This window comes from Prorops nasuta, unplaced genomic scaffold (genome assembly GCF_024137725.1).
Source record: "Prorops nasuta isolate Cenicafe-Biocafe unplaced genomic scaffold, Cenicafe_Pnas_1.2 PNAS00009, whole genome shotgun sequence".
Lineage (NCBI taxonomy): Eukaryota > Metazoa > Arthropoda > Insecta > Hymenoptera > Bethylidae > Prorops > Prorops nasuta.
Window position 1 is genome coordinate 1,718,052 of NW_027116806.1, and position 21,362 is coordinate 1,739,413.

At 35.8% G+C, this 21,362-nt stretch overlaps 2 protein-coding genes across 2 annotated transcripts; both read left to right on the forward strand.

The window, feature by feature from the left end:
- The first annotated feature begins 1,561 nt into the window (after positions 1 to 1,561).
- On the forward strand, positions 1,562 to 2,191 carry LOC136776121 (uncharacterized). Its single transcript, XM_066731495.1, has 3 exons — positions 1,562 to 1,699; positions 1,820 to 2,045; positions 2,100 to 2,191. The coding sequence occupies exons 1-3, from the start codon at positions 1,562 to 1,564 to the stop codon at positions 2,189 to 2,191; spliced, it is 456 nt and encodes a 151-aa protein (XP_066587592.1).
- A 7,658-nt stretch (positions 2,192 to 9,849) lies between these two features.
- Positions 9,850 to 11,559, forward strand: LOC136776122 (piggyBac transposable element-derived protein 4-like). Its single transcript, XM_066731496.1, has one exon. The coding sequence runs from the start codon at positions 9,850 to 9,852 to the stop codon at positions 11,557 to 11,559; it is 1,710 nt and encodes a 569-aa protein (XP_066587593.1).
- Positions 11,560 to 21,362: the final 9,803 nt, after the last annotated feature.

A 21,362-nucleotide genomic window follows, 5' to 3' on the forward strand; every position in this document is an offset into this window, starting at 1 on the left:
CCGAGACTTACAGACTTTACGGATTCCACGGTGGACCGGACAATCACTTACTACTGGAAAACGCGAATTAATTGGATTTTGTGACGCCTCAGAACTTGCGTACGGCGCAGTCGTTTATGAACGCCTCACTGATGAGGACGGTAAACTCTCGGTACATTTAGTAATGTCCAAAACAAAGGTCGCTCCGATCAAGACCACTTCAATCCCTCGTCTGGAGTTGGTCGCAGCTGCCCTTCTAGTCAAGTTATTGGTTCACGTCAAGGGAAGCTTGGTCGGGAGTTGTGATGCGATTCGTTGCTATTCGGATTCGCAAGTCGCGTTAGCCTGGATAGCAAAGCAACCTGTGCATTGGAAGACGTTTGTGGCTAATCGCGTTTCATATATCCAAACACATTTATCGGAAGCCAGTTGGCATCATGTACCCACTAAGTTGAATCCTGCAGACTTGTGCTCAAGAGGAACCAGTGCTCAACAGTTATCAGAGGACTCACTTTGGTGGCATGGGCCTGCTTTTCTCCGTGAGCACACCGCAAATCCCGTTCAGGTCTTTGAAACCACGGAAAAAAGTCGGAAGGTAGCGTTAACCGCTCAATTCGACACAACTGAGTGTTGGTTTTTTGATAAGTTTTCGTCTTGGTCTAAACTGGTCCGAGTTATGGCCTATGTTCTTCGATTTGTCCAGCGGACCAGAAAAAACGACCAATGGGAGGACTCCCTCCTGTCTGCAACGGAAATTTGCAGTTCGATTGAAGCCTTGGTAAAGGTTGTTCAACGAACGCACTTCGCGAGCGAAATCTCAGCCTTGAATCATGGGTTACGTATACCGTCGCGGTCAAAGCTTCTTTCCTTACATCCGGTCATTGATTCACAAGGAATCCTAAGAATAGGGGGGCGGCTTCGGAACGCCGAAATCTCTTTACAAATGAAACACCCCATTATTCTTCCGGATTGCCACTTAACGGCCATACTCATTAGGCAAACGCACCTAGATACACTTCACGGGGGGCTCCAACTAACTTTGTCCACGTTGCGACAAAAGTTTTGGGTCGTGAATGCGCGAAATCTAGTAAAATCATGCGTTCACAAATGCGTCACGTGTGTTCGCGAACGCGCTAAACTCGGTAACCAGCTTATGGGATCACTCCCTGCCGCTAGGGTTTCGCGAAGCTTCACTTTTGAACACACCGGAGTAGACTATGCTGGGCCTTTCTTGGTTAAATTGCATCACGGTCGTAACGCAAAATCCATGAAATGTTACGTGGCAGTGTTCGTATGTCTATCTACCCGTGCTGTTCACTTGGAACTCGTTTCTCGATTGGATACCGAGGCCTTCCTCGCTGCGCTGTCTCGATTCATTTCTCGTCGTGGAAAACCCGCCGTTATGTACTCAGACAACGGCCTTAATTTTCAAGGAGCGGATGCGGAACTAAAACGCGCCTACCGATGTGCCTTAGGAGCCGCCCGCGCTCAACCCACCGAGTCCATCCGTGAAATCGAGTGGAAATTCATTCCGGTCGCTACTCCCCACTGGGGCGGTCTTTGGGAAAGTGCTGTAAAAAGTATGAAACACCACCTGAAACGCTCCCTCGGAGTTTTCGTGCCTAATTTCGAGGAAATGACCACACTACTGACTAAGATTGAAGCCTGCCTAAATTCACGACCTATATCGCGGTTACATGATGATCCAGAATCGTTGGACGTACTCACTCCGGGGCATTTTTTGTCAGGACGGGCGTTAAATTCCCCACCTGAATTATCCACCTTGGATTTACGAGAATCATCATTAAATCGTTGGCAAACCGTAAATCGAATCACCGAGACCTTTTGGAAGAAGTGGTCTTCCGAATACTTACACACTTTGCAACATAGACCGAAATGGCAGAACTCTAACTCGGAATTCGGTGAAGGAGATGTGGTGCTTGTCAAAGTACCTAACAATCCTCCCCGTATGTGGACCTTGGGGCGGATTCTCAAACTAGTTCCTGGGGTGGACGGAGTAGCTCGCGTAGCTGTCCTTAAAACCGCGAGAAAAGAGATTCAACGGAGTCTCTCGCTACTCTGTAAACTCCCCTCTTAGCCCTCACTTTGGGTCGTATCAGGGTCTAGCTTCACCCTACTTTCCGGCATCCTGGGACTCTTCAGGTTGTCATCTCTCCTTCTCAAGCTTCCTGGGACTCTTCAGGTTGCTTAACTTTCTTTCCCTGGTTTCCTGGGACTCTTTAGGTTACCACCTCCTCTCTCGGGCGTCCTGGGACTCTTCAGGTCGCCCTGTTTCCTGTTCCAAACCTTCAGGAACACTTTATGATCTCCGCCATGTCTTTTCTTCCAAAACTCCCACGATACTTACTGAGTCTTCGTACTCATCATTTGCCTTTTCGGTGCAGAACGATTGATCATGGCGGACTATCCATGGGCCCACCTCTTGGGCGTAGGGTACGAGGACGAGGGGGACGATGTCCTCGAATTGCATGCCCCCCGGGAGGAAGCGGAATTTCTACGGCTGTTCGGCCACGTTCTCCCGGCGGGGCAAAAAGAGAAGCCACCACCACCAACGCCGCGGAAACCACCAACGAACCCGCGACGTCGGAGGCCCGTGGTTGCCGCCCAGAAGCGCATTGCCTCGACGAACTGGGCTGGGAAAGTCTTAGACGATCCCAGCGCCAGGGAAATCGAGCGCAATGCGCAAAAAATTATTGTCCGAGCCTTCGGGCAGACGATCGAGGTGCCGCTATATTCGGCCCTCAAACTGCGGAGATGGAAGGCCTGGGCCCCTCAGGGAAAAATTATACTCCGGTGGACTCCGGCCCTGGAATTAAATTCCGCGAAGCTTCAAATGAAGCCCTGTAAATAGTCGTCTCGTCCTTATCTGTTTTTATATCTTTTATTTTATTTTTTGTTGTAAATAAAATTGGTTTAAACTGACTACACTCTTTCTTCCTTGTTTTGACGCCATCGCGTCAACGGGGGGAGTTTGTTCGAGATTGGGAGGAACAGAAAATGTTGCGAAGTAGATTCCGCATTTCTCTGTTATATCTCCCATCTCTATTGCGCTCACAATAGACGGCTAGACCGACAGCGTCTAGCCGCTCTATCTGTCTCTCTCTCCGCGGCGCGCTTGCGCGTCTTCTGGCCCTGGCGCGTCGCGGCCGCGAAGCGACACTACTTGCGCGCTTGGCCACTAGGTGGCCAGCGCCCGCGGCAGCTCTCTCGCTGGCAAGATTAGTGTCGCGTAATTATATAGATGGGTCCTTGATAAGGACCCATCGTACCCCAAACTAGCTCGACAGCTGTGTGACAGCAGCAACAGCAGCATACCTTGACGCCTCCACGGCTTGTGTTTGACGCCTCACCGGCATCTTGAAGAGCGCCTCCACCGGCGAACTCATTTGGGAGCATACTTTGGTAAGTATCACCCACCACCCACTGCCTACCAAGAGGGGACTACCCCTCTGCGGCACATTCCTCCCTCCTTAAGGGAGATTTCTCCGGGGACTGCCCGGGAGAAATTCAACCCTCTCCTTCCCCTCCACACTGCCTCCGAGGACTACCTCGGACCCAGTGTTCCGACCCCCAAGTCCAGGGCTCTCGACGAGTCGGGTAGTGGGAGGGGTAGAATTCACCCTAGGGGTTGGGGTGGCTCGGAGCCACTAGAGCTCTTGGAGAAGGCGGCCGAAGGGCAAGGGGACTTCCCCTTCCCTAAAACCACTTCTCCAACTTCGCTTCCTCCCGGGGCTGGGGATTTTACTAGGGAATACCCTAGGGAAATTGTCCAGTCCGGGAGCTTATAAGTCCGCGCTCCTTTCTGGGGAATTCTAGTCTCTGGGGTTCTTGGGAAACTTCGTTTACCGAAATTCCCTAGAATTTGACGACGACAAATTCCCTAGGAAGTCGATTATTTTTAACTTAGCGGTTCTTTTGTAAAAATATTGTAAACTTTTGTATATATTTATTTATTAAATAAAAACTCTTTTACCACATAACCTGGTTTTGAATACTTTATTCTAGAATAAGGCCTTCCTTTCTGACCACAGGTTCGGAGCCAACTTGAGGCACTGTTTCGCACATACAGCATCTTTACATTTAGCCGATAAAGCATTATATGCTTAAGAATTTTTTTCAGCATTAACTCCCTCAAATGTATAAAAATCTTCTAACTTAATCCTGGAAATTTCACCCTGTCGGCGTCGGTTAAATAACAGTAGCTCTATAATACAGGCTTCGCTAAGTGTTATCCAATCATTATACGAATACTTTTTTTTTAAATTATTAAAAGCAGTTTTTCGTTTCAATTGTAAATATTGCTCCAGTTTCTGGATATCACTTGTAGTTGGTAAACGAACTTTCTTCTGACGTTTATTTGCGGCTTGCGCTTCAACGGCTTTTTTGTTGATGATTTGAAAATTTTGTACGACTAGTTTTACAAAATTTTTCGTCCTTGTTTGATTATCCTTTTCTTCCCTCTCTATGTATAAGGTCTCTAGGAGTAAGCCTATTTGCTTTAGCATTGTGCCCACATGTAAAATATTTGACGGATTAAAATATACGTTTCATTAACCTCATCGTAGCTTGCTAGTATTTTGACAGCTTCATAGCAAAAAGTAAAATATTTTGGTCTAAATATTGAACAGAAGTCTGAAATTTCGTTACACTTTTCCTTTATAATAATCAAAAATCTTCCCAGCAGTCTCAACTTTGAACGGATCATCGAATAATTTTCGAAAGAATATTTTTCCGTCAAATTATTTGCGAATAAAATTAAGAGTTCGTCATATCGTATGACATCTTTAATACTCCCATCGTGCATGTACGGAATTATGTCTCTTCTAACTCTTTGGTTAGCATTTGGGTGTATTTTGCCATCTACCATTCGACCTAAAATTTTTGCTGATCTCTTTCCTTTCATTTCAAGGGCTGTACATTGTGCAAAATGATGTCTAAGATTTGACTGCATGTAAACCCTTTTACAACTGGCGCATGTAATATAATCTTTTGGCTGCTTTGTTACGTTTTTATTGGGTAGTCGGCAAACTATCAGTTCGCCACTATTTACATACGGATTGACATTATGGTTATAGTCCCCCCTTTTTCTTAGTTCAGCAAAAAGTTTCTTCCTTCTGGGATTATTTTTTGGTAACTTGCTAATTTCGATTATGTCGGTTTCATTTTTATGAGACATCTCTAAATGTCGCGCTATTTTGAAATATAATTTATTACAAAATACGCAACAATGCCTTTTTTTCCTTTGATCTACAATATTCAATAAATTATCAGCAGGTGCATTTGCTGCTACATTATTTAAAATGTCATTTATGTCAAACTGTGTATTACTCTGAACAAGACTGTCTGTTTGATTATTTGTAATCGAGTCAGAACATTCATTTCTGTTTTTCTCCGATCCTAAAATAGAATAATTGTATAATTTTAATAAATAAAATTCAGTAAAAAAAATACTTATATTTTAAGAAAAGGTTACAGCTTACGATTGTCATTGTTGATTGTATCAATTGTAGCATCAATACTGTTATTTAGCTTTCTTAAACAATCCTCTCTATTAAAATGAAAAGCCATTACTTTAATTGTAATAAGAATTTTTAAAAACGTTATAGTAAAAAAAAGACATTTTATCATTTAAAAATTACCTGACGTTTTCCGCAGAAATGAAATTTTCAAAAGAAGTAGTTTTTACATCATATAAACTTATGTTTACGGCTTGTAACAGGCTTCTTTCTATTTAAAAAAATATACGAGCTATTCAAATTACAGCTATTGATAAAGTATAAATGTGTTAGACAAAGCTTACCACTATCGGATAATGTTAGGTTTCCTTCATCGAGATTTAAAGTTTTATTTAAAGATGCGTTTAATGATAAAGTTAAGTTGCATGTATTTTCACAAGTAATAGTATTTTTTTTATCATGTGTTTCAGTGCAATATGTAAGATCTAAAAAAATGAAAAGCTATGATAATCATTCGATAATAAATGTAATTAGTATAAAAGAATTTGTTTATAGCGGCAATATTAACTTAAAAATTACTATTTATATAAATTGAAAATACATACAGAGGAGTGAATAGTTGTTACATGATTAAAAAGTAGATTTTTAGTAACTCTTTGTATGTGAACTAAACAGGGATATATTATAGATGGTGTGAAAGTTACAAAGAAGAATATATGAATTCACAATGTGAAAAAAAAGAACAATAAAATTAAAATTAAATTGTATTAGTATGTGCTTCATAATGGTAAGGAAAAGTAGTGTTATTTAATCGCAGAAAGGTAGAAAATTTTAAGTGTTCCAAAATCTAAAAGCAATGAGTAAAAACATCCATTTTTGCAACTAATGGGATAATTAAATAAGAAAATCATAAACAATTTGGAACCATACAATTATCTAAAAACTATCATTTCCAAAAAATAATACTAGAAAATCTTAATATATTACTGCTATTAAAGTCAAATGCCTGGACAGCTTCTTTTCCGTCATTAATACAATTCAGGGATCTAATAGAACTGTTATCATTTGGTTCTTTAGACAAAGAATCGGCGACTGTATAGAAATGGAAAAATAAAAAGTTATTAAAATTGTTTAATTTCAAGAAAATTCTAATAGACATGATGGGTGATAATACCTTTGTTTAAATTTTCATCAACAAATATTACTGTTGAGTTGACGTCATTTCTTTCTTTTAATGGAATTATTATATTAGGGGAATTCATCCAATTAGGTGACAATACATTTACATATTGATCACTTTTAATTCTTGGCATAGCAATACATTTATTGGAAGAATGGGGCTCCTCTAGAAGAATTACAAGAAAATTGTTTACTCGAAATCTTTGAATAAACAAAGCTAATACAAAAGTTGCAAATAATGTATTTTTACCTATTTTTAGTTTTTCATTGCACACAATAGGATGTATCATGTTTTTATCAGTATAAGATTCATATGATACTAATACCGTAGCTGTTCCAGCTGAGGTTGGCACAACTTTCTCCATATGAATTTTATCATCTTTTTCAATCATTTGAAAACTAGAGGTTCCATCTATAAGAAGGCAGAAAAAAATAATGTTATCAAAGCTGTTAGATAAAATGGGCTGCTACAAAAATTTCAAATTAAGTATTTTTTTTACCCATTTTTAACTTTTCATTGGAAGCAATCGACTCCAAAATATTGTTTTCCTTATTAGATCCACATAATAATATTGGTGTAGCTGATAAATCAATATCAATCATAGGATTGTATGTATCAGTTATACTGTTTTCTTTATCTGTTTGATAATTATAAGTTACAATTAAGAAGACAGCATATAATATTATTGAAACTGATAAGTAAAGTGAATTAGTAAAAATATTGCGAACAAAGTATTATTACCTATTTGCACATTTGCGTTGCACATCATTGGCTGCAGTATATTGTCTTCAATAGCGGATTGAGATGATAATATTAGTGTACTTGATTCAACTGACGCTGGCACAGTTTTCTGTATATCAATTTTATAATCTTGTCCAATTACTTTGAAACTAGAGGTTCCATCTATAAAAAACCAGAAAACAATAATGTTATCAAAGTTGTTAGATAAAAAGGGCTGCTACAAAAATTTTATATAGAATTTTTTTATTACCTCTTTTTAACTTTTCATTGGAAGCAATCGATTCCAAACTATCTTTGTCCTTATTAGATCCATATAATAATTTTGGTGTAGCTGATAAATCAAAATCAGTCATACGGTTGTACAAATCAGTTATACTGTTATCTTTATCTGCTTGATAATTATAGGTTTTAATTAAGAAGACAGCATATAATATTATTGAAACTGATAAGTAAAGTGAATTAATAAAAATACTGCGAACAAAGTATTATTACCTATTTCCACATTTGCAATCGAAGCCATTGGTTTTATAATATCTTTATTAGTATCAGCTTCACATGATAATCCTAACATAGGTGAGGTATCAGGAACAGCTATAGGTGTGTGCGTATTAGTTTTGCTGTTTTTTTTTCAAATTTTTGAGGATAACAGGTTCCATCTAAGAAGGTAAAAAATATTATTAAAACTGAGAGACATAAAGAGAACTAATAAAACTACTGAAGATAAAGTATTATTACCAGTTTCAACTTTTTCATTGTGTACGATAGGCTGTAGCATATCTTGTAACGAAATTCCCCGTTACGTATGCAAGATACCGAATAAAAAGTATGAAAGCTACCGAACAGTGGATATTATTAATCCCTACGTTACCGACTCGTGAGATAGGCTCACGAGTGGATTATAGCTAACGTCAAGGATAGACCCCGTTGACAGGCAGAGGCCCGGATGAAAAGACCGGCGCTCCAGTAAACGATGTCCAGGTTGTCCTGAGAAGTAAGGCAGGGCCATGCCAAACAACCCAGGCAACCTGAGATAAGGAGAAGCGGCCTCGGGGAGTCCTAAAGGAATGACAGTGTCTATAAGTCCCCACGAGGAGGGGAAATAGAACATCGAGTCTGGCTTGAACGCTGGTTACGCGCGTCAAGCAGGCTGCGCGAATGTCGTGCGCAGACTGCCATAGCAGTCAGTCGGAACGCGACCATGGGACTGTGCTGATGTGTCCGTGCGTGCTGGTGAGCGCGTGACGCGGCACTCAGACAGCCATGGGTTGGTTCGCGTACGTGAGGTGTGTGCTATAGACCAGCCTGCACGTACGTCACGACTGGATACCGGCCAATGCATAGTGGGTTGTGCAGGGGCGTAGTTAGCCCGCTGGAATGTGTCCCGGTGCCCTCAGTAATCCCATAGGCTTGCGCTATGGCTGGACGGGCCGCGAACATTGCCTCCGTGGTGGTCCGCTCCTGGCAGGCTCTATGCTTGGCAAATGATACCGCATGTTCCCGCACTCCTCACCACCACCTGGGTGTGGGTGGTGAGGGATGAATGTATGCCCCTCAGCAGGTAGGTCTGCGAGGCTCGGACTTCCGTAAGGAACCCTCCCCTCTCTCCACGACCTGGCATACTGAGCAACCCTGGCTACCGCTATCGTCCGAATGCATGGCCGCAGGGCCGTATGAGATGCATAACGAATGGGGTCGAAGGACCCAACTAATAACGTAGGGTTGTTGGCCACCCAACTGACCAACTGGCGCCCTGATACCGATGAATAAGGACGGGCGAAGGTAATGGGAAAACCCGTAGTGTGAGCGGCCCCTCGCACTGACGGGAATAACCTTACAATCTCTATCACTATTAGGTTTACATGATAACAATAGCGTAGCTGATTCAACTTGGGTAGGCAGAGTTTTAAGCGTATCAGCTTTTATATTCTTTTTAGTATGTTTTACATTATTCGATCCATCTGAAAATGTAAGAGGGGAAAATTATATTACTTTATCAAAATCTGATTCAATCGAAAAGAAATTTCATAAACATAGTCGTATGAATAAAATTTTTAATTTCTTGACAAAATTAGTATATTAACCCTTTAGCCTATAGCCACGAGTCTGACTCGTGGTAAAGAATTTGTGCCATAAGCGAAAACAACGAGTCTGACTCGTGGTAAAGACTTTGTGCCATAAGTGAAAACCACGAGTCTGACTCGTGGTAAAGAATTTGTGTCATAAACAAAAGCCACGAGTCTGACTCGTGGTGAGGAATTTGTGTATCCTATGCCACGCGTTATTATTAGACCGAACAGTTAGCGCAATCGAATGTTTTTCCTTTGATTGTAAGGTCAGTATTTTGTTTTTTTTTTTCATTTGTTTCTGACGAAACTGGATGATTTCTTACTTTAGTTGCCCGTAAAGCTTCGTTGCTGTCAGACGTTTCAAATATAACTTCGTATAAAGAATTAAGAAACTCTTATACCCATCATGCCGAGAAGAAAGATATCTAATTGTGATGGTAGTCAAGAGAAGTGTGGCACTATTGCCGATTCTGATTCGACAGATCCTTTTCAATATGATAGTGAGGACAGTGATATTATTGTTCCTGTAACAAAACGTCCACGAAGAGTAATAATTGAAGATGATTCCGATGATGAAGACAGCAGTTATCAGCAATTACCAGCGCAATGGTTTTGGGAAGAAAAAAATAATAAGCCGAAAATCTGGAAGTATACACAAACACCTGGCATAACAGCAGCAATTCAAGACCAATTAGGTGGAAGTAAAAGAGAGTTAGACTTTTTTAATATAATATTCGACAATGTGTTTTGGGATAATATTGTTCAGGAAACGAATCGATACGCAGAAAAAATAAAAAGCCATACACATACAAAAAGGATAATGGATGAAACTTGGATGCCGGTAGATCGCAATGAAATTAAAATATACTTTGCATTATGCATCATAATGGCTCAAGTAAAGAAACCGAAAATCCAGATGAACTGGTCTAAAAGAGCCATTATAGAAACACCCATATTCCGAAAATGTATGCCACTAAGAAGATTTTTACAAATCACTAGGTTTCTCCACTTTGCAAATAACGATACGGCTGACAACAGTGATAAATTACGTAAAGTGACACCTGTGATAAACTATTTTAATGAAAAATTTAAAGACGTATATGTAATGGAAGAAAATATGGCGATCGATGAATCACTGATGAAATTTAAGGGACGTATGTCTTCTAAACAATTCAATCCTTCAAAAAGGGCGAGGTTTGGAATTAAATTTTATAAACTCTGCGAGTCATCATCGGGTTACTGCTATAATTTTAAAATATATTCAGGAAACGATAAGACAAGTCTTGAATACAGTGCATCTGAAACTGTTGTGATGGAGTTATTGCAATCAGTACTAGATAAAGGACATAACTTATATATAGATAACTGGTATTCTTCGCCGAAATTGTTTCTAACTTTGGTTAGAAATGGAACAAACGTTCTTGGGACAGTACGTTCCAACAGAAAAAATATGCCGGGAGATTTTGGTAAAGCAAAATTGAAAAAAGGAGACTGTATAATAAGAAGTTGCAATGGCATACTAGCGGTGAAATGGAAAGATAGACGAGACGTCCATATACTTTCAACAAAGCACGAAAGTGCAGAAATGATTTCGCAAAACAGAAGTCATCTAAGCCCTATTTTGAAGCCAAAATGTGTTATAGATTATAATATGGGAATGATTGGTATTGATCGCCAGGATCAGGTATTAGCGAGTTTCCCTATTATGAGAAAATTCATGAAGGGGTACCGAAAAATCTTTTTTTACATGTGCGATATGGCCCTTTTGAATTCATATATTCTGTACAACAAAACCATTATGGGAAAGAAACAGAATTACACTGAGTACAGGCTTCGAATAGCTGAAGGAATATTACAAACCGTGCCATTACAAAATTATAATAGACCAGAACCAGTATCGAACGGGGATATACCAATGAGGCTACAGGCGCAAAATTGGGGTCACTTTCCGAAACATATTGATCCCACGCCATTGAAAAAAAATCCAACGAGAGCTTGCAAAGTCTGTACCAAACATAAGAAAAGATGTGAAACTACGTGGGAATGTAAGAACTGTCGCGTTGCGTTACATGTACCTCATTGTTTTGAAAGATATCATACAGTTGAAGACTATTAATTTTCATTATTCTAAATGTTATTGATTCATTATCTACTTTGAAATAATAAATTATTTTTGTCAACTGATCAATTGATTATGATTACTTCCTAGACGTCTTAAAATTACTATTTGTACCTAAACATTGTTTATTATTTCACAATTCCTTTCGTTGCATTGAAATATATATGTTACGAAAAGTATACACTTTGCGCCAGTTCGGGTACACGGCTGAACAGTTGAATGGCACGGCGCGCGAACGAATTTCTTGCGTATTATAGCTCGCGCAATTGGTAGATATCGTGTAGGCTAAGGGGTTAACTAGAATTTAACATTACCTGTCTTTCGTTCTCCCAAATCAAATGTATGAAGCATATTTTTCTTCATTTCAACTAGCTCATCTCTCGAATCTACAAAAAGATGCATTATTTATTTTACATAATAAAAATAATTTAAGGCATCCCTATTTTATTATTGATTTTTCTTTGATACTAAATAATAAGTATTACTATTAAATAGCATTTCTGTTACAAATTTTAATATAATCAGTTATTGAATATTATGGTTAATTTAAATGAATATGATAAATGTAAGTGAAAAGAATCAGATAAAATAGCAATGAACATATTTAAAGAAAATAGTAAGAGCATACAGTCAAATTGTAACTTAAACACTATTTCGAAAGTTATTGTTACTTACTGCTTTCAGCTATCATAGATCCTTCGTAAACTGCACCATTGTTATATTTCACTGTGCACGATTTATTTTTACTAACTTTTAAAACTCTTTGCTTTTTACATACATATAGGTAACCATCGTCAAATTTTATAAGCCGGTACATTATGTAATACATACATTTATTACTGACCGAATTCTAACTATAAACTGTTCAATGCTCAGCACTGCAGGACACTGCGAAAAGTAAACTAGAAGTGAGAACGTATAAAAACAGTGGATACATAAGTCTCGAGAAACCAAACTGAAAAAGTTTTCCTGGTATTGATGTACACAAAGTTCAGATTTTTGTGACCGTGTGTATTTATGTACGAGTTCACACTTTTTCACCAACATAATATATATAAGTTTATATTAAGAAAAGGTTGTTGTCAAGACCATTACGTTTTGCTTAATTCACCAATTGATATATCCGAGGAAAGTAACCACCTTATAAAATTTCCATGTGAATCAAGCACATTCTTTTAAAAATATCTTGATTATAATAATAAGAATCTTAAATTTTAGAATGCCTCTCTAATATTATATTAATATCAACTGATCGTATTCTGTTACCTCAAGAATTACTCTCGATGGTACACAATAGTTATTAATTATAATTATTCAAATTTAAATTCTGATAAATATTAACAAAACAGAATTCCGCGCTAATATTTGTACTAATTAGTATTTTTTTCCTAAAATACATGTTGTTTAAAATATTGAATACCTTGCTTTATTCATTGCTTATTAATGTTATGGATGGTATTTATAAGGACCAGACCTTATAAGTCTCTTTATAATTTTGACTAGTCCTCATATCTACTTAGCTATATATATGAAATTTTGTAATGTACAATCTATAAACAGGTAGACAAAGGGACTGTTATTGTGATTAAAGGGTATTTTTAAGTACTTAGCACGAAGAAGTGCAAAACTATATAATTAGAGATTAGTGAGCTTTAACCTGTCCAGTACTCTCAGACTTTCCACACGCTAAGTTTTTAAAAACACCCTTTTATCAAAATAGTAGTCCCTTTATTTAAAAGATTATAGTTTGTACATCTTCTCAAAATTTCATACATATACTTAGGTAGATATAAGGACTAGTTATAATTATAAAGTAAGTTGTAAGGACCAGTCCTTACAACTTACTTTATAATTATAACTAGTCCTCATATCTACCTACGTATACATTGGAATTATCAAGAGACACGGTAGTGTCTCGACGGCAAGTACATATAAAAGTAGATAATGACATGTCTATACCGCCGAGCACTACCGTTAACTTATACAGTAGGTTTGGCCGCCTCAATTTTCAAACCGAATTTTTTCCGTGAATGATCCACTGTCATGATTTAAGTAAAGCTTTCCTTAAACTAGTTTGGAACAAGCTTTCATTTAAGACTATGAACATTAAAAACGGTTCATGCAATCCAGAGATCTCATACTGAGTTAGCTATATATATTTCGAAAATTGAGATTCTTCTCCTTCATAATCTTCTTCTTCTTCTCTAGCCAGAGTGTATGTCTCGGGCTGAAGTTGGCTGCTTAACGTAGGTTTAGTGACGTCAGTAGACGTAAACGTAAATATAGTTGCACACAATCGTAAACAGTGTGTCTGTATATGTATCTCAGCGATATATATTTACTTTGTTTATTACGGTAAATCAGGTTAAAGGTACATTTTCATGGGTCGCTTGTCGCTAGCGATTGGAGGTCACGTGACCTCATTTTTCTCCTTCTCCTCGCTTTATTTTATCGCTAGCGACGTGTGCCAAACAATTTGAAATTTTCAAACTAGCCAATATCGCTGATATTAGGAAATTAAAACAGGAACGCATTCTGCTCTTTGTGGTGTTATTATAAAATGACTGAGGTAGGTTTAATATTAAAAGTCTTAAATGATAAAAATCAAAATAGTTTAGGATAATTTTTTTATTTTAATAATAGGTAAGCTTAACCTGCAGAATCTGCAATGAGATTACTATAGAAGAATATATAAATAACCATAGTTGCTTACAAGGCTATAAGAAATTTTATACAAACGAATATTTTATATTTTATCCCGTAACAGGTATTTTTGTGATCAAATAAAAAATTCATACAATAGAATATTGTATATTACTAATTTTTAAATCATAATTTGAATAGATGATGACCAAATTGTAAAACCTATAAATGAAATAGTAGTTTCAGGAGAGCAAGAGAATGTTACAGGTACAAATTCAATTAAACTAGATATTATATTTATTTCGATAAAAGTAATATATTTAAATTTTTTAAATAAATAATGTAGAAGATAAAGAAAATGTCCCAACAGAAAAGAAAAGAAAATTGCTAAGAAAATCGTTTAATTACGACGACGAAGAAACTTTAATTTTAGCAGTACATGAAAGGGAGCCCCTCTGGAATTATACAATTCCATTGCAAAGAAGATCACCTAAAATAGTAAAAAATCTTTGGGAAGAAGTATCTAAAGTTCTTGATGGTATAAATATTTAATAAAAGCAATTTAATATCAATAAAACTATCAATATATTTTTATAGGAAAACTTACCGCAGATGAATGCAAAAGAAAATTTAAAAATTTTCACGACGTATACCGTAGACCAGTGATGATAGAAAGCGGGTATTCGTTCCCCCCACTATGCAACCATAGGCTCACTACGACTCCGAAAGCCTTCTGGAAATTCTGGCATGCGTGAGACATCCCCACTCGTGTCCCTTCTCGCTGATCACACAGCGATGCATACGTATCTCGGCTTCCGTCGCTTGACTTCGGCTAGCTTCGTTGAACGTAGAAGTACGAAAGAGAGCGGTATACTTTTCTCGGACCTCTCTTTCTCGTGCTCGATCTTCGTTCGTTTAGCCAACGAGCAAAGCCGAGCTAGCCGAAGCAAATTAAGAAATGTCTTTTTTGGCAGCTATGATAAAAAAGCTGGCCACGTTGAATGAATAATAAAATAATATTTATAAGCAGCTATTAACTTATTAGATTTTATAATAAATAAGGAAATGCGATGATTTTACGTAAAATTGATCAATTTTGTTGAGACTCATATGTTACGTATTATTGTTAAAAATATTTCATTTTCTTAATTTATTATTTAATCTAGTAGATTAATGGTAATAAAAAAAAAATCATTATGAAAAAAAATTTTTTAAAAATTGCACGAGTCTTCGGGAATCGAACCCGAGCCCGCGATAACAGCAGGCAAGCGCCCAACCATCTACGCTATGGCACTTATTTAGCAGCTTAGAAGCAAAGTCGCAAGTCGCTTGTTAAAGCGATGGAACCTTTCTCTATTAAGTTTAATTTCCAGAAGAAATGATTAATTATAATCTTATATTTATTTACTTCGTATGTCTTTTCATAATAAAACAAAATATTTTGTTTACATATTTCTAAACATTAATGACTTTAACAGCTGTAGCTTCAAAAAGTGACTGTAACATTGCGGAGAACAATTTTGAAAGCTGCAGAATTAAAAATAAGTAACCTAAGAATCGTATTTGGTATTTAATATGTCATTCCTATTGAAATCTATTTAATTTAAAATACCTCATAAATAGAAAAACGATTAATCGTTCTTAACAAGTAAAAGCACGTAGCTGACAAAAATTAAGTCGATATTTATAATAGATAATATATGAAAATAAATAAATTGTGATCGATTTTTTGCATTTTCAAATATTAGTATCGCATAATTAAAAGAGGTAGTGCAAAAGTGGATGAACTAGTCTAAAGGATCGATATTGCAATTTTGGCAGATCATCGAATAGTTCCTCCCGATCTTTCTCCTTTAATTTGTACAATTTCTGAGAAATAAGCATCGTTTGCTAATTTTGATTTTCTCCTTCCGTACGAACATTAACCCATTAACGTCCAAAATGTCAAAATTTCTTGCACGTTTTCAAAGTGATTTTTTCCTATGTAATTGGCGTTGAAAAAATTCTTGAACCACATATTCTGATGTAAAATTGCATGCTCTTTCAGAATCCGTTGCCAGAATCATGATAAAACTCACAGGAAAAGAGATATGCTCGATTGAAACATAAAAAACACCTAAATTTTCGGAAAAAAAAAATTTTTAGGATTTTTTTTCGAAGTGTTACGGTGAAGATATCACCTTGCGACCGTGATCAAAGGTGATCATGGGAGTTGAAGTTTAACAGGGAATTTTTTTGTTAACCTTGAACCATCGTTTCTTTACAAAATGGCGGAAAAAACGAATTTTTTTTTTTCAATCTTCATCAATTTTTTTCTCGAAATCTATGGTCTTTAGAAAAAAATTCATAAAAACAAAAATGCCTTAGAATCGCTCAAGGAACATTCTCAAATTTTTTCATAATTTTTTGAGACAATTTTTGATTTTCCGGGAAACTTGTAAAATGGAATTTTCAAAAATGCCTCCAAAAATACTGAAAAAATTTTAGGATGTTTCTCGAGTGCTTCTAAGACATTTTTGTTCTTATTAATTTTTTTCTAAAGTCCATAGATTTCGAGAAAAAAATTGATAAAGTTGAAAAAATAAAAATTCGTTTCGTCCGCTATGTTCTAAAAACCTATTGGTAAAAAAACGTTCTGTCTACGAAAACTCGGAAAAAATTTTACAATATTGCTCGAATGATTCTAACTTATTTTCATTCTTTTTTCAAAGACTTATAGATTCCGACAAAAATTTCATCCTTTATTTCCATTTCATTTCGGCAGATAAGCGTAATTTTTGGTCTCATGTATTCATGAATATTCGTATTTTTTTGTTCTCTTCTTTCGTATTTTTGTACATACGGATGAGTGATAAATAAACGAAATCATTAATTTCATACATTATGTCGCGGAAACGTGTAAGATCTTCTGAATATGAATCAGATTCTTCAGATAGTGATTCAGAACGCAACGTATTGATTCCGGATCCTGACTATTCAGGTTCCGATGATTCTGGTTCCGATTTTGATTCAGATTGCGAACATGAAATACCCAATATCACTTACAATAAAGCTCGTGCAAATTATTCTGAAAAACAAGATAAACTTGAAAAAGGTCATGAATTCACTTGGATTGAGGGTGAAAAGTTACACCCTGATTCTTATGAAGATAAAGTATTATTGTCCGAATCGCAAAAAAAGAAAATACGTAGGAGCGAACCTTTTCAATTGTTTGAAACCTTTTTTTCTATTGAAATGAAAAAATATATTATTGATGCGTGTAAAGACAATGGTTATGATCTGAAATTGAAAGATCTTGATACTTTTATTGGAATAGTTATTTTTTCTACATTCAATCCCAGAAAATCACAGAGAGATTACTGGTCATCTGATCCGTATTTATCTAATGAAGTAGTTTCTTCTGCAATGTCTCGCCAACAATTTGAAATCACAAAATCTAAATTGAAGTTTTCAAAAGACAAAGACAAAGATTCAAATGATCGAGGATGGCGCGTTCGTTCTCTACTGAAACTTTTTCAAAATAACATCATGAAATTCGGAATATGGAGAACTGCTCTATCCGTTGATGAGATGATGGCCAAATCCTATGCAAAAACTGTTTTAAAAACAATTTATTCGAGGAAAACCGATAAGATTTGGTTTGAAATTTTGGGGCTTGTATACTTCGGACGGCTATCTACTGAATTTGGATCTTTATTGCGGCAAGAATTCTCAAATTGGAGATAAGTTATCTAAATGTGCTTTAGGTTCACGAGTAGTATTATATTTATTACAACCATTTTTTCAAATAATAAGTTATAACAAAATTTCTCAATTTCATCTGTACTTTGACAACTTCTTCACGAACATGGATTTGGTATTACATTTGAAGAAATTGCGTTTGAAATGCACTGGTACTATCAGAGATAATCGAGTCAAAGAAAAAAATGTGCTTGATAAGAAAGCTCCAAGAGGGACATATGTGGTGAAGCACGACGTAAACAGTGGCATAAATTTCATTACTATCATGGATTCGAAGCCCGTCTCAATAGCTTCAACTGCACCAGGTGTCAATCCTCTATCTATTTCAAAAAGATACAGCGCAGAGCCTAAATCTAAAATTGAAATACCTTTTCCGCAAGCTTTTCACCTATATAACAAATTCATGGGAGGTGTTGACCTGCATGACGGACATTGCAATGACATACTCCCAAGTATACGATCAAAAAAATGGACATGGGTAGTTTTTATAGTGATGGCGATATTGTATCGATATTTGTCGGTATCGATATTTTCATGACGATACCATCGATTTTTGTATCGATACTTTACTTTTCGATATAGGACAGTATCGATACAAATGCTCCAATATCAAACCTATCGATACATATGTACATCAGAGCGGTTTTGAAATAATCGGATTTTGGATTCGAATTGTTTTAGCTGCAGTGATGCAATTGACATGAAACGTCTAACAAAAAATCCCTATATTCTTATCCTAAACTTTTCTTGTTAACCACAATTCGATTTCGAATGGAGATTGAGAAGTTGATGGAAGGTTTAGGCTTGCTCGTAGCTAAAGACTAACTAGATTGGTTTATCATGCTTTTAAATTAATTTAATGGATGATGAGAAATAATGGAAATTCATTCAAGGTAATATGATTATATATTTTTAATAGAAATATGCGCTGCAATATAATTAAATAAGTATAATAATAACTAAATAAAATTAATAATCATAAAAATAATAAGATTTAAACAAGGGAAGTAAAATATAAGTTCAAATTAGTTGATAAATTAAAATGTTATTGCTATAATATTTAACCATGAGAAATAAATTATATTTTTATTAATTTCATTTAGTTATAATTATACTTAGTTAATTATATTATTTTACATATTTCTTACTTTTTTAAAAATTGTTTATCATTTTACCTTCAGGAAATTTCTACTATTTCTCTCTTCGGTTCGAATTTAAAAACACAATAAACCTTTTTAGCTATTTTATAGAGCCACGTATAAGCCTAAGCCTCCATCAATTTTTCAATCTCAATCCAAGATCCTCATGTGATAATCGCGGCATGTTTATGATGAGAATCTAGTGATTTTTGCGCTAGGCCTTCGGTTTTGGTTGCATCACTGCAGCTAGATTAATCGGAATATTCCAATTACAAATCGGAAACTCTCAGAATTATGTTATTTGACAAAAAGACACTTACTATACATTATCCGTCTGAAAAAATCAGAAACATTAATTTTCTTCCATAGCTCCTTACAAATATTATTTTGTTTCGTCTGATCTTCTTCAGTTATATTTAATTTTTAACTTAAATGTAATATGATAAATTTGCGGCAGTTAAAACTTAAAATTGTCATAGTCCAATAACATGAAAATTTTTATATAGTGCCGTTAGAGAAAATCCTGTATTCGTAGTTCGTCTAGAAATATGGGAATACGGGCTTTAGTTGCTAGTAGAAATATATATATATTGAATAATAATACAATTCAATATTCTACTGAATCGATAAGCATCGATATATCAGATATCGATACATTGATTTCGATATTTCACACGTATCGATACTTCTGTTTTTGATACGTATCGATACGAAATATCGATACTTTTTGAAAATATCGCCATCACTTTTTATGAGACTTATACAGGCGTCTATTATTAATTCTCTTGTAATTTTCAATGCTGCTAACGATGGAAAGAAAAAAGTTGGAATAAAAGAGTTCACTATTTCGATTGCCAAATACTACTTATAAAAAAGTAGTCGCAAAAGTAAAGCACATGGACGATCTAATAGTGACAAATTGAGGATTTGTTCGAATGGAAACTGTCCAATAAGAACAAGAATTTTCTGCAAAACATGTAATTTAAATATTTGCAATAAATGTTGGCTAAAAAAGCACACCTAAAAGTATGAATAAGTGAGAGGCAAGGGGACTCACGGAAAACAAGCACCCCGAGACGTGAGAGGCAAGGGGACTCACGGGAAAAAAGCACCCCAAAGAAGACAGAATTTTACCACGTCCACGCCGTAGTCTCTGGGTAACGCTAAGAGTAAAAAATTCTTCCTAAAATTTGCACAGAAATCGTTTTTTACTAATAGGTTTTTAGAACATAGCGGACGAAACGAATTTTTATTTTTTCAACTTTATCAATTTTTTTCTCGAAATCTATGGACTTTAGAAAAAAATTCATAAGAACAAAAATGTCTTAGAAGCACTCGAGAAACATCCTAAAATTTTTTCAGAATTTTTGGAGACATTTTTGAAAATTCCATTTCACAAGTTTCCCGGAAAATCAAAAATTGTCTCAAAAAATTATGAAAAAATTTGAGAATGTTCCTCGAGTGATTCTAAGGCATTTTTGTTTTTATGAATTTTTTTCTAAAGACCATAGATTTCGAGAAAAAAATTGATGAAGATTGAAAAAAAAAAATTCGTTTTTTCCGCCATTTTGTAAAGAAGCGATGGTTCAAGGTCAACAAAAAAATTCCCTGTTAAACTTCAACTCCCATGATCACCTTTGATCACGGTCGCAAGGTGATATCTTCACCGTAACACTTCGAAAAAAAATCCTAAAAAATTTTTTTTTCCGAAAATTTAGGTGTTTTTTATGTTTCAATCGAGCATATCTCTTTTCCTGTGAGTTTTATCATGATTCTGGCAACGGATTCTGAAAGAGCATGCAATTTTACATCAGAATATGTGGTTCAAGAATTTTTTCAACGCCAATTACATAGGAAAAAATCACTTTGAAAACGTGCAAGAAATTTTGACATTTTGGACGTTAATGGGTTAATGTTCGTACGGAAGGAGAAAATCAAAATTAGCAAACGATGCTTATTTCTCAGAAATTGTACAAATTAAAGGAGAAAGATCGGGAGGAACTATTCGATGATCTGCCAAAATTGCGATATCGATCCTTTAGACTAGTTCATCCACTTTTGCACTACCTCTTTTAATTATGCGATACTAATATTTGAAAATGCAAAAAATCGATCACAATTTATTTATTTTCATATATTATCTATTATAAATATCGACTTAATTTTTGTCAGCTACGTGCTTTTACTTGTTAAGAACGATTAATCGTTTTTCTATTTATGAGGTATTTTAAATTAAATAGATTTCAATAGGAATGACATATTAAATACCAAATACGA

Coding starts and splice junctions, on each gene's coding strand:
- LOC136776121 (XM_066731495.1), top strand. CDS start 1,562: ATGAAACACCACCTGAAACGCTCCCTCGGAGTTTTCGTGCCTAATTTC. Junction 1,700..1,819: donor ATGATCCAGAATCGTTGGAC/GTACTCACTCCG, acceptor CGAATCACCGAG/ACCTTTTGGAAGAAGTGGTC. Junction 2,046..2,099: donor GAGAAAAGAGATTCAACGGA/GTCTCTCGCTAC, acceptor GGGTCGTATCAG/GGTCTAGCTTCACCCTACTT.
- LOC136776122 (XM_066731496.1), top strand. CDS start 9,850: ATGCCGAGAAGAAAGATATCTAATTGTGATGGTAGTCAAGAGAAGTGT.